At 40.0% G+C, this 18,291-nt stretch overlaps 1 protein-coding gene across 6 annotated transcripts; it reads left to right on the forward strand.

The window, feature by feature from the left end:
• The first annotated feature begins 3,242 nt into the window (after nt 1-3,242).
• On the forward strand, nt 3,243-18,016 carry Minar2 (membrane integral NOTCH2 associated receptor 2). 6 transcript variants are annotated; one of them, XM_006525878.4, is made up of 5 exons: nt 3,260-3,616; nt 6,889-6,939; nt 7,871-8,043; nt 13,247-13,471; nt 16,612-18,016. In XM_006525878.4, exons 3-5 carry the CDS (start codon nt 7,993-7,995, stop codon nt 16,789-16,791), a joined length of 456 nt encoding a protein of 151 aa, XP_006525941.1. In that variant the 5' UTR covers nt 3,260-3,616; nt 6,889-6,939; nt 7,871-7,992; the 3' UTR covers nt 16,792-18,016. The 6 variants fall into 6 exon arrangements, 4 of the variants coding, with proteins under 4 accessions (XP_006525939.1, XP_006525941.1, NP_001161397.2 ...); NR_033764.1 differs by having other exon boundaries at nt 3,435-3,616; nt 7,964-8,043; NR_033765.1 differs by having other exon boundaries at nt 3,435-3,616; nt 7,983-8,043.
• Nucleotides 18,017-18,291: the final 275 nt, after the last annotated feature.

Genomic DNA, 18,291 nt, shown 5'->3' on the forward strand with positions numbered 1-18,291 from the left:
GACAACTGATCTGGGGTGCCCAGCTCTAACTGATACTCTGCAACACAACTCCTACCTTTAAGGCTCAGGGATCATAATGGAAGAGGGGCCAGAAAAATTTTGAGAGCCAGAGGACTCAGGTGTCTTCTGTAATATAGTTTCTTCTGTATGTTATAGGGAAGCTGAACCCAAGAAGTGATGAAGACAGTGGGGTAAACAAGACCAGCCCAATGCCAGCACTAGTTGGCATTCCAGGGTGGATGCGGAAATATCACAAGACCTCATCTTTAAAGGAAAAGCTATAGGCAATTACTGGGTGCTAGGAGAGAAAGAGTCAGCCTTCTCCAAGGATGAGCCTCCCTCTGATAGGCTATCCAATCTCAAGAGACCAGCCTTAAGCGCAAATACATAGAAGCAATAGGAAAGGGACTCAGCAGATTGTAATTAATAATTTGTGCATATATAAACTAATAACAATTAAAGATTGGAGGCCATGATTTTAAGAGGGATTGGAGGTATTGGAAGGAGGTGAAGTAGTGGGGGAAGTGATTTAATTAAAGAACTCATATGGGACATTATCAAAAAAAAAAAAAAGAAAAAAAAAGAAATTCTTTTCAACAAGTAAATTAATCCATTATTTTTGACAACTCAACCTTAGATGAATTCTCAGGACCAGGGAAACATGTAGCCACTCTTTGCCATGACATATAGTCTGAAGGGCCTCTATCCCAAACATTTTCTGTAATCCACATTGCCCTCTGTACCCTCATGACCTGGGCCTCCACTTTGTTCATTTTCCTCAACATTTGTGGCTTCTCCAAGCTCCCACCAGAATGGCTGGGTCATTTCCTGCTTACAGCATCTAAGAGGTGAGTCCTGCATTCCAAACTCTTCCATCTTCCACCTGCAAACCAATCCCAAAGCCCTGGCATCAGGTTTATCACTACAACAAACCATTGATATATCTACTTTTCCTACCAATTTTCCATCAGTTACTAGTTTAATTGCTATAGTAGAATACTAGACTCAATCAACAGGGAAGAAAGTGTTCATTTTGGTTCACATTTGGGGGTACAGATCATTCTGCAGAGAATATCAGGGCAGGCAGGAGCACGAGGCAGCTGGGCACCTTGGATCTGTAGTGAGCAACAGAGGGAGATGAAGGACGATACTGAACTAATGTTCTAGACATTCACTCTGAGATAAGAGTACATGGACTGGCATCACCCATAGTTAAAGAGTCAGTCTTTCTTTAGTAATTGAAGATAATACCACATAGGCATGTCTCCCATGCGATTCTGAAAACTGTCAAATTGGCGATCAGCATTAACCATCACAAGGGACTTTTAAGATAAAATTAGGAAATACATCATCAAACAGACAAAAGTATAAATGAATTACTCTAAAGTTTCAAAGGAGGAAAAGTCCTATTTACTAAAGAGATGGGGTTTTCTAGAAGGTTCTGTGTCAGATATGACTCACAGATGATTAGGAGGCCTGCAAGCGGTAGGGGTGAGAAGAGACCTCTTAGACTCGAGCAGATGTGTCAGTTTGGTGTGATGATGGTGAGGAGAACCAGTAAGTGTGGGAAGAATGTTTGTTTTCCTGTTTGCAACATATAGGCTTCAAGGATAGCAGTAAGGAACGAGAAATGGTAGAGTTTATGGTAAAGACGAGATGTGGGGAAAGATGGAGACCCTGAAACTAAATGTGCCAATTGAGAGTCAGTATAAAAACTTCATGCATGGGGCAATACAGAGAAATCTGGAAGAAGCCTGAGGAGAATTGAATGCTCATTTCACCTACCTCATACTTTGGCTAAGAGAAGGTCTAATCAAATCTATTTGGATGTAAGTTCTGTGACTCCACTTGCCAATACAGAGAGCCAAAGACAAGTTAGGCTCTTCTTGAAGATGTGTATTTTCCTCCAAAGAATACTTTAGGAAAAGCAGTCTGAGAAATACTTGTTCATTAGATTTTTTTTGGCAGCAACCAGAATATATCAAGCACATGATAAGCACATAATAAACTTGATTCTTGAGACATTAATGGTTTGATTTGTTTTGTGATTAACTGTCATCATTAAGTTGCTTTCTCTCGCAAATATGTTATCAGCATCCAAAAGATGTAACAGTCCTTGGAAGATAATGATAAACTTCATGTGCAAAACATTCATGTGGCAAATGCTAACTTCTTAACCGAGTTTATGACTGTAAATAGGTCAGGTTTCTGTCTGATCACATACCCTTGTGATTTTTGCTATAAAGAAGGTAAGTGCTCTCCAGTGCCTTGCCTGATTCAAAAACATCCTGATTCTTGTAAGCTATATGGCACTCTCCTGAAATCTATTCCTGACATATTCCACATGGGACTACACTGTGTCTGGAAGAGAAGCCTTCCTGCTACATCAGAGGGTTTTATAATGATGGTAAAATTATGGACAATTGAAGTGTATTAGAGACCATTGACATATCTACCCTTCAATAGTCTTCCAAGTGGGAAGTCTGCTTCCTCCGGATGACTTAACATACTTCTAGGTGAGAGAGGTAGGCTGTTGAAACTTTGTTTCTCACAGATAGCATGCCTATATTAAATGTATCAGTGGTTGGCTGGCCAAGATGGCCATAAAGTCACCCTGACCTTGGCTGTTTTAACAACAGATGTGTTTACTTACAGCCCAGAGCATCATCCAAACTCAGCAGCCCGATTACCATTGGGTTCCAAATGTGCCTAAGAACACCAGCATATCGTAGGCAGTGATACTGCTGGGGATAGAGTCAAGGGCACCTAAATACTGAGGGGTCCCCGCAGTGTGTTGCAGTGACTTACTGCAACAACCCATAAAGTCCATGCCTGCGGTCTTCCCACTTAGAACAAACTGCCAACTTTAACCCAGTGAAGTTTACCGTGAGCTTGAGACTAGGATTCAGAACCTGAGAAGGAATGAGATCAGACTCATCACAAAAGACTGAGGCAGGGCCAGGGCCTGAGCAAAGGCTTTAGTGGAGCAATACAAAGACAAAATCGAAATCAAACAGTGGGTCTCTTCAAGTGACCCTGCTGAGCTACAAATGATGGACTCTCATACTGAGATTATGGTGGCTCTAATACACAAAGTAGCCATTTCAGACTCTGACTGGGAGAGATAGAAAGTGTAACTAACACATATGTAGTTTTCTCACTCTATTAATTTTAATTGATGCAACCTTTTGTGCAATTCATTTCGAGCTCGGTGTGTGTGTGTGTGTGTGTGTGTGTGTGTGTGTGTGTGTGTGTGTGGTGTAAGGTAGGAGGGAGGGCTGCTTTGTTGTTTTGTTCCTGTGTGGCCTTTAGAAAGTGGCTTTTGTGTGCAGCGGGAGAAACCTGGTTTCAGATGCCAGCCCAGCCGGAACATCTTCAGGCTCATTAATTATGGAGGCGCCTGACAGGGGTAGCTTCGCTTGCTTTGTTTCCACGGTAGATGAAAGGGGACATGGATCTTTCTGTTTTGCCCAATAACAACCATCCTGACAAATTCCTGCAGCTTGACGTGAAGTCTTTAATGAGGAGCTCAACCCTTCTGCAGGCTAGCCTCGCGAGATTTCCGGGTGGAAATTATCCTGCCACACAACACTGGCAAAACCTTGTCTACTCACAGGTAAGATCTAAGGGCATAAAAATAAAGGGTGGGGGCGTGTTTCTTTCTCAGTATATGACATTTTCTTATTCGTGTGAAGAAGGAGGCCCGGGGGGGGGGGGAAGGGGGCAGCATGGGGGGGGGGATACAAAGAAGCTGCCTGTGCCTCCCCATCCCTTCCTGTAAGCTCTGTATTTGATGTGCAAATTCTTCTGTGGGTTCATTCTACTCCAATCCTGGCTTCTCTGCCTATCCTCGGTTCAGATTTGTGTTAAGTTTCATTTACTCCTTCCCTTTAGAACACAGTAAACCAACTGTTACATTTTCAAATAAGCTTCAGAGGGTGGGGGTGGAGTGGGAGACATACTTAACCTGTATCTATTGGTGTGATCTATACATGAAATGTCAAATGCTTGCAGGGAAAGGGTGTTCCTGCCTTTGAGAAAGCCTGAGCCTTGCTTTTTGCCCTTTTAGACTCCCTTTCCTTTGATACAAAGGAGCAAAGGATAGTGCGTGACAGGAAAGACTGCCCCCTCTCCATCTTGGAAAGTGGTGGCTCTCAGCTTAGATGTGCCATTTCCACAGGTGTCTGCATGGACCAGCCATAGAAATAAGACCTTCCCATCTAATGCAGTGTTTTGGTCTTGTTCTTTCACAAAAGAATGAAACTAATGCATTCCATCTGCTGAGATCAACACAAAGGCCCCTGGTGAGGCGCAGCTAATCTAACAGGGATAATCTTGTTTTAAGATGTGAAGGCTAATGGCGGCCAGGCATTGAGGGCTACTCCAGTGTAGAAGGAGGAAAGAGCATTTCATTTCAGAACTGAAGTAACTGACCTCTCAGTCCCCTGTGAATCATTAAATCCTTTGGAGTGTTCAAATTCCCTGGACAGAAATTCGTTTGCTTTTAAGAACAGTTGTTGCTCATGAGTCCTGGTGCACAGTGACTGCTTTGTGGTGTGTTTGTAGGCTCTTTGGGACATATGTCATGAGATCATTCAGAGTCAGAGACACTCAAATGAGTGTAAGTGGTCTCTATCCTATAAAGGATTCTATTTATTTCCATTTTAAGTCAGCAGCTTGTTATAACAACTGATTTTTGTTTTTTTGTTTTTTTTTTTTTGTTTTTTTTTTTTTTTTTTTTTTTTAGTTTTATATCCAGTCTTTGTAATTCTGGTGGCTTTCTATGCAGACCCATTTATTGCTGTTTTGTGTTTTGTTTGGTTAAAATGAAACAAAGTTCCTCCTGTATCTCATGGTCTATGTTATAGAACAAAAGAATTAAAAATGATTTTACTACATTTTGCTCCTTCCCACCTTCCTGTCTATGACGTATGTTGTAAGGTCACATAGCCAATAGGTTGTGGGGGAGCACTGGGACACATCTGTCTTCTAACATCTTTTGTTTGGGAGTGTGGTAAATCTACTGCCTAGGTTTGCAATTTCACAACTAAAACTCATAATCCAAGGAAATGCAGACTTCTAACTAGCATCTTTTTGTATAGACCCTGTTGGGCCTAAATAATTATTCAAGAAACAAAGAGGTATACTTCTGCAGTGTGTCTTTGGTGACCAACCTCAAATAAACTATCTTTTTAACCCTCCAAGAAAATGACAAGTAACTTCGTGAGAGTTAGTTTACTACTGAAATAATGGATGGTGGGAGGGCATGGTAGACAAGGGCAAATTCAGGAAATTAGTAGGCGTGGTCCAAACTATGAGTGAAGTCACGTGATCTCACAATGACTAGTGAACTGCCTGAGTGGATCTAGAAATCAAGACTGACATACTCATTGAATACAAAGTAAATAAATATGAAATGGGAACATGAAATTTTGAAATAGAACGATGTTTCAAAAAACTTCCTTCCATATATCAGGAATATTGAATGGGGTGCTAAGCATAGCTGAAGAGGACGTGTCAAATATTTCTTAATTAAATTCCTCCATGTTTAGGGGGATTAAGCAAATAGGGAGATTATGCAAACACCATTCTCACGTATCACATGTTCAAAAAAATTTTTTTTCAATTAAACACTTCAGCTCAATCTCCAGGAAGAAATTTTGAGACTGATCTATTGCTGACCTTGATCAGCCCAGGCCTCAGTCTGAGCTCTTGTAAAATTATCGCAAGAGTCTCTTTAGGTTCTTAAGAACTGAGAACAAATAATGTATAAGGAAAAGACAATAGAGTCCGGTTTTCTGTAACAGTTTAAGAAGTAGAAACATGGGCTGGTGAGATGGCTCAGTTGTTAAGAGCGCCGACTGCTCTTCCGAAGGTCGCGAGTTCAAATCCCAGCAACCACATGGTGGCTCACAACCATCCATAATGAAATCTGATGCCCTCTTCTGGAGTATCTGAGGACAGCTACAGTGTACTTACATATAATAAATAAATAAATCTTAAAAAAAAAAAGAAGTAGAAACAGAAATGCTAGGTTGGGGGTTGGAGTGTTGTATTTCATTTGATAGAATACTGGAATCCCAACACACAGAAAATCTTGTCTTCCCCCCTCCCGTGCCCCCAGTACTGCATAAAACATGTGTGATTTACACCTATAATCCCACCACTCACTAGGTAGGATCAAGAGGACCAAGGATTCAGGGTGCCTGTAGTTTTGTTGTCATCTTCTTCCTCCCCTACTCCTCCTCCTCTTCCTCTTCTTCCTCTTCCTCCTCCTTCTCCTCCTTCCCCTCTTCCTCTTCTTCTAAGAAAAAAAAGATAGTATAGGATTTGAAAAATTAACAGATAATATTGTTACTTACTTTCATGATATTTGGGTTGGATTTGAGGCAGAACTTCATGTACCTCAGACTGGTCTCAAACTCAATCCGTGACCAAAGGTGGCCTTAGACATATAGTCCTCCACCTCCTTGTTCATTCCCTGCAGGTTGGAATTGCAGGCATATGCCATCATACCTGGTTTTAGAAGCTCTGGAAATTGAATCCAGGGTTCATGCATGCTAGTAAGCATTCTACCAATGGGAGACTGCCACTCATTCACATGGTCAGGAACACACACACATACACACATACACACACACTCACACACACACACACACACACACTCACATACACACACACACATACACTCACACACTCAAAAAAAAAAAAAACCAAAACCTAGTTTTAGTTAAGTGATAAAATGTTTAAAGGTGGGAATTGGCTTTTCTGATGTGATGAGCAGCTGGACCTCTGAGTCTACTCAAAGTGAGGTGTTTTTGTTTGTTTTTGTTTTTGTTTTGTTTTGTTTAGTTTTTCTATTCCTGACTCTTTCCACGTTGGTTTCAGAGCCCCGTGGCTTCTCAGAGGAACTCTGTGAGCCGGAGAGAAAAGGCGGCGGTGAGACATGGGCTTCCTTATTTCTAGACAGGCTCATTCACTGGTTTCCTGTCCTAACATGTGTCCACCACTGCTTTGCTGTCCTAAACCATTGTTATCCTTAAATACCAGCATCCATATGTGTCTGTGTGCATGTTCACCTATATGCATGTGTATGTACATGTGTGTTCATCTGTGCATGTGTGTATATGTGTATATGACTTTAGATGTACATACATGTGTATGTAAGTTTAAATATATGTGAGTCTTGTATGTGTACATGTCTATGGATTTGTGTGTATGCGCTAGTATGTGTGTATATGTCTATATGATTTGTGTGTGTTTAGATATGTGTATGTATGTAAGTGTGTATAAATACACTTGTCCGTTAGCCTTCCATTTTGTAACGCCACATTTTATTTCTACTGTGTCATAGTTTGAAACACTTCCATTGCTTTTTATTTAAAATGCCGTCTAAATATTTGCCAAATTTGTATTTGAGATATGTGTCTATTGATTTTGAGATCATTAACTACATTGTGTGCTTTCATTCAGAAGTTATTGCATCTACCAATGTTTTGAAAATACTCACAAAATGGAGTACTTTCAACTGGTGATGTCAATTGATTGGATTTGTTAATTTTGTTGTACAAATTGTCTTTATCCTTAGGAATCTTTTACATGGAAATATGTAATTTAATAATTACTTTAAATTTTAATTATTACAATCATTTTATAGCCTACAGAGTATTTTATATTTATTATACCTTGCTAGCGATGCTACTTTTATTCAAAACCTTTGTAGCTATTAAAGCTTCCTGCTTTGTCTATTTTGTTTGATATTTATATTGTGATATTATATTATATTATATTATATTATTACATTATGTATTCTGTAGTAGAATATTTTATTTTGCAAAAGCAAACATACCGAAATCTAATAATGCCATAGGTGTACTTCACATCTGCACCCTTGGTATATTGCTGCTATACACATCCTGAGAGGCTTTACCTAAAGGCAGAATTCAAATTCTTTTTTTTGGAGGTCCTTTCTACAATATCAGAATCTGCATTATGCCTGCATACCAAGAAGACAGAGAGGAAGACACATGTACTATTGGGGAGGTTAGTAGTCAAGCTTGAGTTTGACCCAACTGTTCTGTGTCAAATATATTACATATGTGTCTATAGATACAGTTTATTTCTTTCTAAACACTTGCTCTAGCCACAGAATTGACAACTGAGCTTGTCTATCAGATAGATTGTGTCTAATATCCACGGTTAGCAGCAACTCCTGCAAGACAATCTACAAACTCCCCTGTAAAAAAGTTGTTAGTCATTTTTTTTTTCCTTTCTAAGCATCAGCATAATCAGTATTCCAAAGTTGTTCTGGGACCCCTTCCCTGGAGGTGAGGCAGGGCCATAGCCATTTCTGCTCTTTGAAGACCCCCTAATCTCTCTCTGCACAGCCTCCTCTCATGGGAAGGTCTCAGAGCTTATGTCTATGCTTATTTATGGGAACTTGGAGACCTGTGCTTATTATTGTCTTTTGAAACTTGGGTATGCTGTTTCTGTGGTTATTCTCAGTTTTTACGTCTAAATGACTGGAGATGTAGGTAATGGTTTTATTTTATTTTTAACGACTTGAGTTCTCATCTTGTAGTGTCTTCAGTAATTTGTTTCCTCTATGGGTTAATTAACTATTTGTTAACACAGTCCTCTTTATTTGGCCTCAGATTGTTCTTCTTCACATACAGTATCCCTAAAGCTCTTTTAAAGACATGGATCTCAAACTGTCCTTAGGAGCTGGCTTTTCTCTCCATCTCTCCAAGGTCTGGCCTAATGAGTGAGGCTTATAAAACCATGTCTTTAACATAATATTTGCCTTCAGTTACTTTATACAGGTGAGAAATTTTCCTCACCTTTGTCCCCAATTTTTGTTTGGAAGTAATTTTACATCTCAAGGTTTGGGGTCTACAGTTATTACACTAGGAAAAGCCATACTTTTAGACCCTCCTCCCACACTTTAAACCATCCTGTTGGATTTCCTGACTCTAGTCATATAGAAATGGGTTCAACTTGCTATATATGACTATGTAAATTCTCAGATTTACCACAAGTATCTTCTAAACTTAGTAGTCACTAATTATCTCCCAGACTACCATAACTAACAATTATACCAAATGATTTTAACTGTACAACTTGAGTAACTGTCTCCAAACTTCCAATATCAGGAGATACAGGTATGGCTGAGATGGTAGAAAGCCCCCCATGAAACTTTGATGCTCTGTATTTAGTTCTGCATCATTGACATGAAAAGCTGGGCTCAGGGACATGTTTCCATAATTCAATCTAGTGTTGGGGTGAGGTGGTCTTGGGACCGATGGATCCCTGAAGCTCATTCACAGCCAGTCCAGTTTAATCTGTGAGTTCTAGGCTCACCAAAAGATCTTGTCCCCCAAAATAAGGAGTTTAGTAGTTTAGGAAGACACCCAATGCAACCTCTGGTGTCTACTCATGTGCACTTGTGCCTGCATGTATACACACAAGCACATATACACAGAGCATCATCTACACACACTGCACATATACAAACCAGGCTAGAATAAAGTTCCAGTATTCGTTCCTGGTTCTGGGGTGTTGTAGCAGTGGGATACAATGGCCACTTTATAGCACCTCTTCAGCATTGGTGAGGGAGGCTACTCCTCACCCTTGGGGCAAGTGACAAAGTAACAGGGAGTATAAGCAGTGTTTATGTTTTAAAATCTGATCTGCCAATCTCTGTCACTGAAAGGAGTTAAGTCTTCTTCAGGTTAGTATGCTTGCGTACGACTTTTCCTTGACTTACTCTTTATATTTATACCCGAGTCCACTAAGAGATTGGTCAACTTGTCGTGACAATTTTCCTTGCTCTAGTAATTTGGAGGTAAACACTCTTTCTCTGATTTTAACAACATCTCTATCTTTCCCCTGCAATTGGGTCTTAGTTTGTTAATTGACAACTGTTTCAAACATATTACCGTCTGATTCTCTAGTTCACTTTAAAACTCGAATTATTATAGTCTTACTATCTTATCGATTTCTATGTATTCTTCAGCGTGCTTTGGCTTCATCTCCCTGGCGACCACTAACTCTACTCGTTCTTGATGTCTAAGAACAGAGGATCCTGTTTAAATGGACAGTTAGATGCTCCCTTTTAGATTTTGTTTGGCCAAATATGTCTTCTAGCTCTTTAAATAGGTGCCATTTTACTTTCACATTAGAGTATTAGGATTAAAACGAATAAAAATAAATTGACAACGTTCAGCCCAGTAGTAAAACTCTAGCTGAACTTTGAAGTGTTACTTCTCTAGCGGAATTTATTCTACAGTCTAATTGATTAAAATCATGCAGATGCTACTAAATATTTCACCTAAAATGTAGCATGGAAAGTGAGAATTGCATATATGTTCATTATTTTATTAAACCTATTTGGAAAACAAAATACTCAATTACAAATTATTCACAGCATTTTTTTTTTTGTAAACTTGCTATTTGAACCGGAAGTCTCACTCTTGCTAGGTAAGCCCTCTGGCATTGAACTGTCTCCAGCCTCATAACTAGTATTTACTTTTATTCTTCCATTGTATAATAATCAGTATATATTTGGCTATCTCAGGGATGAACCCTACAATTTCCAGTCATCTAAGCATGTGCTCGGTCTCTGAACCTTGTCCCAGTAATCCCACCAAACCTTTCTTGAACAATTTATTAATATATAAATTATTTAAAAATGGTTTCCTTAGCAATAAACCTTAATATTTAGTTTTCTTTGGTGTGTCCTTCAGATATGAGTGATGTGAAGATCAAAATAAAGAACACATTTCAGAAAAAAATATTACATTTTTTCAAGGAAATGGCCTAGAAATAAGGCTTACATTCTGCTTTAGAATATACCTCTGCTTTGATACCTTCGTATATTAATTCTATCTAAATCTATATACATGTTATATAGTTTATGTCTACTTTATCTGAGCCACACATTTTCTTTTCCTCATTTAACAAACCTTTATATTTACATTGAAGGAGCAGTCTAGGAGGAAAAGAACGTAACAAAGACAATTTGTGCATGTCAGAAGAGTTAGCCTACTCCAAAAATGATCAAAGCTGTCCAGGCTTCAAGAAAACAATAGAGTTATAATTATGCAAAACTCAACTAACCTTGACTTCTTGTCAACATGTTTTTATTTAATTAAGAAAAACACCGAGAAAGCCCTGCATCTTCAAGCTAAATGTTAAGATAAAATGTATTATTTTATTATACAACTTAGCATTATAAACCATGGATTGTCCTCTAGCATGCAAAAAAAAAAAAAAACAAATTAAAGTCGGAGAGGGTCTCCAAAGTGACCTCTAGACATGTAACGAATGGATTTATTTAACATGTGACAAATGGATTTATTACAAAGGCAGGAGGGGGTCAGAGAGATGAGTGAGTCCTTAGCTCATTTGCTGCTCTCCCAGTGGACCCAGGTTAGAGCCCAAGATCCACAGCGTCTGGAAGTCATGTTCCAGGGGATCTGACATCATCTCTGGCCTTGGAGGGCACCAGGCCCACATGTGATGCACATATATACCCACAGGCAAACACTAATACACATAAAATAAATATTTTTTAAAAGCCACAGAAACTCAGTGCCCAGAAGAACACAAATAGTGGCATCAAAACTAATTTCTCCTTTATTTACCAGTTATTTCTGAAAGGATATGTCATGTAACTCCAGTCTACAATTTTAGTTTATAGGACTACACATTTAGTGTGGCTTCTATGTCCTAAGAGATGCTGAGGCCATCTATGTATGACTAGGGGTTGTGGCACACATGATTAAAAAGGATGTAATTCCTATCTCCAATGTTCTTATTCAGTCACCAGCATCGTTACACACACACACAGACACACACACACACACAAACACACACACACACAAACACAAACACACACATGTGAAAGTTTGTGGAAAAAGCACATATATTGTCATGTGTGTTCTTCCTATGTATATATTATGTTTAAATGTCAATTTTTAAAATTCTGAAAGTTGACGACTTATTCCCCTAGTAGACAGTTCGTCCACAGACACACAGTGGTGAATGACATTGAAGTGACTCAGTTGCTCTATGACTTTTCCAGGAGCCAGGGAGATGTGACCTCAGTTAGGGTATTGATAACAAACTGAAGAAATGATTCCACTTAAATCAATAGTTTTATTACAGAACCTTACATGGGTGGCTCATAGCCAACAGTAGTACCAAGAAAGCCCAATCTAGCATAGGGGCGGACTCACAGAACTTGCATCCCCAGTTGTGCCCTGTTGTGCCAGCTAACAGGCAGCTCCACAGAGATGACTCCTATATATACCCTAGCAATTGTTTGTTGCTTATATAAGCTTGGGAGGATGACTTGTGAATCTTGCAGCCTTTGAATCTTCTAGAGAATTTCAGTGTATTGAGTTTCCTGAGCCTGGTAAGATACATTCCTAGCTTCCCATATTTAATGAACCTTCAGTCTTGGTCTAGCATGGAGTGTTTCAATTTGAGAGAAGAAACTATGGAGTACCAATCCCCACTCCCAAACTCTATGACAGGGAAGCTAATGATTTGTTTATAACAAGCCAAGACATAGGTATATTATTATTTTAGAAGATTTTTTTTTCATTTGTGTGTGTATGCGTGTGTGCATGTGTGTGTGTGTGTGTATGTGTATGTGTCTGTTCATGTGCTTGCCAGGACTTGTGTGAGGAGGTAAGGAACAAGGCATTGGCAGCTTTGGGATTCCATTCTCTTCTTGTACTATGAGTGTCTGGTGATCAAATCCAGGCTGGCAGGTTAGCAGTGAGCACCTTTATTTGCTGAGCCATTTTGCAGTCCTTGAAAAATGTCTTTAATCTTAATTTTACTGGATTTAAACAATAATATTAAGCATTTTTATGACTCTTGTAATACACATAAGGCATAAAATGCCATTAACTTCTAACGCACAGGAGTTGGAAAACTGAGTTTCTTCAGAATTCTACTAGATGAATTGAAGAACACAATTCTTTCTTTGTGACTGAAAAATACCAGTGAAATGGATACTAAACTCAACAAGGTAACATAAAGAGAGAGAAGTCAGTAAATGGAAGGATTCTAGATAGAGGCAGATCAAGGGGTTGTTTTCTAACTTCATTGCTATATCTCTTGGGTTTGAGACAGAATCAAAAAGTTTTCAGATGCAGATTTCTGCCATTTTGAGTACACTGCCACCAGGAAGCCTATCATATAATAGAAACCTCATTCTCTAATCTCCCAACAGAGAGAAAAAACCATTGCTACTCAGCGAATCAAGGGATTTGGTGTGGAGAACCCAGTCCTTCCTGAGAGTCCTCCAGCATCCATGTCTTCAGTTATGAAGAACAACCCGTTGTATGGTGACATAACTTTGGAAGAAGCTATGGAAGAAAGGAAAAAGAGTCCTTCATGGACCATTGAGGAGTATGACAAGCATTCTGTGCATACAAATCTCTCTGGACATCTGAAGGTGTGTGTACTAAGGATGGTCTCCAACGGATGAGGTAGACCAGTTGACCGGAACCTAGAAAGCAGTGGTGGAATGGCAGGAGTCCCTCAGCGAATACACAATCTCCAGACCACAGATCCTTTTCATCCTTGAAATTATTTCTTTCCCAGCCAATATGAGAGGTTACTTATTTGTTTCATATTTTGCACAAGCCAATGGCATCTGTAGAGAGAAGAAAGATGAAGTAGCAATGACCAAAGGTCTCCTGAGAAGATAAAAGTACTTTTTAAAAATTAATCTGTAAGGTCACATATGTTTTCTCTACTTTGTAATCTTGTGTTTAGACTCATTATCACTTAGGAATAAGCTTCTTACTCTACATTTTTCTAAAACCACTTACAAAGTGATTGGAGCTTAAGCACCAGGCAAGGAATCCCTTAACAATGATGTTTTATTAGCATTCCCAGTCCATTGAATGATTTAAAATAGCAGGTTTACATCTTGATCATTTTTTCTTGTGTCTCCAAACAAAACAAAACAGTTCACCAGGGAGAAGTATGCAGTGAACTCACTCACCCCGCTTGTGATTTTTCTTCCCCCACTTTTTCTTTTTGCTCTCTGATGTCACCCACACAGAAGACTCAAATATCTGAAAACCAGAATGGATCTTCCCTTGTCTGAAAAGACAAAATTCCTGATCAGCCTTGGCTTGCCTCCACCTGCCTCAAGCCAGAAAGGGCTGATATCTCCCAAATACCTTTCATTTAAAAATGTGTGTCTGGTCTAGGTTCATACCTTAACTGCCTGAAGTGAATCACTTTTTTTTTTTTTTTTTGATAGGGACAGTACCGTAGACTTTCATATCCTGCACACAAGTTTTAAAACCTTGAGTGTGTCTTCCTTGAAATACATCATGGTCTAGAATCCCTGACAGCTCTTAATCCCCCTGTTTGGAGGTATCCCCTCTTTAGTTCCTTTCTGAGCAGTTGCCAAAAGACAACAATGCCTTTCTTTCTGTCTTCTTTGTTTTGGTTTAATCTCCTGTTTCTTACCAAAGACTTCAAATCATTAAGCCTATTATTGGGTAAAAATGCATTGATTTATTTCACACACAGTCACTTGGTGCCTGCCCTCTTGCCTTTGCTGTGTGCATGGCTGACAGAGGGGTCTGTGGAGACAGATGCTGCATCCCTGTCTGCGCACAAATCCACCTAACCGATTAGACAGAGATAGCTCATCTGACTTAAGACTGTGACTTCATGTGACAATTAAAAAAAAATCACATTTTATCAAAAGTTTTTTTTGTTTTTTGTTTTTTAAGTTTGGATCTCAGACTTAGACAATTCAAGATTATTAGCAATAGGAAAGTTTTTTTTTCTTTCTTTCAAGTTAAATGTACATGATCAAACAGAAATCTAATGGGTATGCCGTGTTACTGACACTGAGTGTCCCTCATGTAGCTGACCCTCTGTGCATGCACATACTCCTCACAGCAGCTGTATTCTTACGCAGTGTGCTGGCCCCTTGGTGCACATTCTTAAGTGTTAATTTGCACAGGAATCTTATGAAAAGTTGTGCATCCCGCCCTCATTATGATTCTTGATATCAGCTTCTTTTGTCATTAAGAGCTTTAGATCACAAAAGATAAAAGTAATGTTACACTTAATTACCAGTGCGAGCCAAAGTGAGGCTGTGAGAGGGCATTGTCTCTATTAGGGAAGCCATTGGTGAAAAAGAAAAAAAAGAAAAAAAAAAAAGCAATGAAGTTTCAAAATTCAGGACTCTGATTAGAACACAAGATGAAAAACAAGAGGAATGCAGACAAGCAAGGGTTTTAAAGTTGATATTCTTCTGCTCACGTCTTTCAAACGAAATAGTAATTCTTAAGCACTTGTAAGTAGGTGGTTTAAACCCACTTACACCTTCCTATTAGAGAATCACCATTGCCAAATATATCCCTGCTCCTTACAGGAGTGCGTCTGCCTCTCCTGGCACTACAACCCTAACTCTGAAGCTTTTTCAGAGACCCTAGGGGCTGCCAGCTACAGGAGACTGATTTTGTGACCCCCACTAGCTAACATAAGTCTACTGAATGTGTTGAGGGTGACAGCCTGTTTCAAATCCTTCAAAACATCTAGGCAAAGAAAAAACAAGGCCTAGAGTTGGTAGTGAAAACAGCCATGATTTGTAGACTTAATATATGAGACTTCATTCCCTGTCAAGAACACAGAGACTCTGCACTAAACTAGTTAGATCTTAGAGGGAATTAAAAAAAGAAAAAAAAGCATATGGAATAGTAGAGTTTATTGATGACCAATTGGGCACTTGAGAGCAGGCTGACTTAGGGAGCCAATGGTACAGAGACACACTATGGTCAAGAGCTAACAAAAGGAAAGATGTGTCATGTCCCAGAGATTCTCTGTGAAAGATGCACTGTAGTTTAGCTGTGGAAGGAACCCTGAACACCTAGCGTTATCCTTCCTGTATGGAAGTCAGCTGGGGATCTCTTGAAACTTAACCAAATTTTTACCCCTGACACAGAGATGAGATAAAACCTCCAAAGTTCACATAAAGCTAGGAATTGTAAATGTATTTTAACTTAATTGATTTGTAGGCATTATTTATAAGATGCTATAAGCCAGGCAGTGGTGGCTCATGCCTTTAATCTCAGCACTTGAGAGGCAGAGGCAGGAGGATTTTTGAGTTGAGTCCAGCCTGGTCTACAGAATGAGTTCCAGGACAACCAGGGCTATACAGAGAAACCCTGTCTCAAAAACCAACCAACCAACCAAACAAACAAACAACCAACCAACCAAACAAACAAACAAAAATGCTATAAACACACATTTGCCTAAGAGATGACTGCAATATATCTGACTTGGATGTGTGAACAATTTAATACAGAGATTGTGCAGGCCACCCAACACATTCCGATACAGACAGATTTCCTGTGGGTATCAGTGGACAGTCAGGCTATGGCAGTATATCTGAGACGTTTAGAGATGATAAGCCTTGTGTTTAAACATTGAAACTTAAGCCTCACCCAAAACAGTACAAATACAGAGGCTTCAGCACCTTTGACATCATCTTCTTCTCAAGTCTCCATCTATAACGGTGACTGGTCACTGATCAGTGATGTTTCGGTGTTATTTTTCTTTTAGGAAAACCCCAACGACCTGCGCTTTTGGTTGGGGGATACGTACACTCCTGGCTTCGACACTCTGCTGAAAAAGAAGAAGAAACGCAACAAGCGATCAAAATTGTGTCACATGGGTCTGATTTTACTCCTTGTGGCCTCCATTCTGGTTACCATAGTGACTCTCAGCACCATATTCTCTTAAGGAAGCTGCAGACCCATCTTTAAAGCTCTAAAATGCCTTCTAAGTACTTGCAAGAGAATCTGTCTGTGCATTGTGAACGTCCGCATTGCTAACTGTGTGACCAAACACCATTGTCCTTTAGAATGTGAGCGTCGCTTGTGTTATGTTGGCCTCTCTGCTTTGGTCTGTGAAACCTGTGTGTCATTCCAGTCTGGGTTTGTCCTTTGTGAAGCAGGTATTCCAGGGGCTCACAATATCAAAAGTCACTCCATACAGTTAACAATCAAGCTTTAGATTGGAAGCGGACTGCGCCAAGTGCTGGCAACTGCTTGTCTTCATGCTTACCTGTTTTTCACATCATTCCTCCTTCCTCCTCCTCCCTCCTCCTTCCTCCTCCTCCTCTTCCTCCTTCTTTTCCTTCTCCTCTGGGCACTCGGGAAGCTGTAGCTCATCTGCCCAACAGCTAGGGTGACCAGAAGGCTTCTGCTGAGCTACCCCTCAGTTTAGATCTGTTTTACCCTCCTTTATCTCCGCTTAAGTTAAAGGCGGATAAAGTCGAAGGGAGACATTGTTCAAACCTATTGTAATTTCCCCAGTGATCCTTTCTGGAAACCTAAATTGTATGTTGTTGTTTTAGCAGAAACAAACTTGGTCAGCCACAGCTGCATAATCAATTAAGTTACATCCAATCGTGCTTGGGGATTGATAGGAACTGGCAAGTGTGACCTCTAGTGGCAGTGGGTACACGTTTACCAGAAATAGGTGGAGGGGCACTGGAAAGAGTCCAGGAATGCTGCCACCCCCTGAGCATTCAATTGAATGACAGTCAGGCCTGAACAAAAGATTGTCAGAGAAGGGAACTGGCTTAAGGATTCTGTACAACATGGAGGGGAGAAGAGCGGTTGGCTCCTAACCTGTAGCTTTTTCTTCAGTGGTGATGTCGTTTTCTTTGTGTATTGACAACCTTCTGGTGGGTGCAGATACCTGGGAACAAGCCCCAGGATACAAAGAACCAAAGTGTCTGTCTTCTCCCTGGACGTTCTTACCTAAGGCTCTCAGCGCCACTCCCAATGCTATTTAGTGTGTGAAATAAGGCTTTTCTTCTTCTTCTTCCCAAAGAGTGCCGTCCTCTCGTGCCCCTTGATAACGCCTTACTATCTCGCTGTATTGCTTATAACGATACTTGAAGTAAAGTATATAAAAATGAGGGTTTACTGGAAAATAAATAATTGTGTACAAAGCAAAATGTGTCTTACTGATCTCTGTGCTGTCTGGGTTGTTATTCCTCGTTTTTGCTGTGGAGTGCAGTCCAATGTAGAAAGAATGGCAGGGAAATGAGGGTGAGGGGGCGCTCTGATGCCTGGTTAACTCCGCTGGGGATACCCTTAGACACTGCCTGCTGTCACTCCGTCTTCAAAGTTTGACTGCCCCATGTTGGCCTCTGAGGATTCAAGTCCTGCTCAGGGGTCCCCACACAAGACACTCCTCTGTGCTGAACTGTGTTATTTGTGTCTGTTCAAG

The sequence above is a fragment of the Mus musculus genome, chromosome 18 (assembly GCF_000001635.26).
Source record: "Mus musculus strain C57BL/6J chromosome 18, GRCm38.p6 C57BL/6J".
NCBI classification, from domain to species: Eukaryota; Metazoa; Chordata; class Mammalia; order Rodentia; family Muridae; genus Mus; species Mus musculus.

Excerpts from the sequence above, each read along its gene's own strand:
- Minar2 (NM_001167925.2), top strand. The coding sequence starts at position 3,440 with ATGAAAGGGGACATGGATCTTTCTGTTTTGCCCAATAACAACCATCCT. Across the intron at positions 6,940-13,246 it reads GCCGGAGAGAAAAGGCGGCG|AGAGAAAAAACCATTGCTAC; the intron begins GTGAGACATGGG and ends ATCTCCCAACAG. Across the intron at positions 13,472-16,611 it reads ATCTCTCTGGACATCTGAAG|GAAAACCCCAACGACCTGCG; the intron begins GTGTGTGTACTA and ends TTTTTCTTTTAG.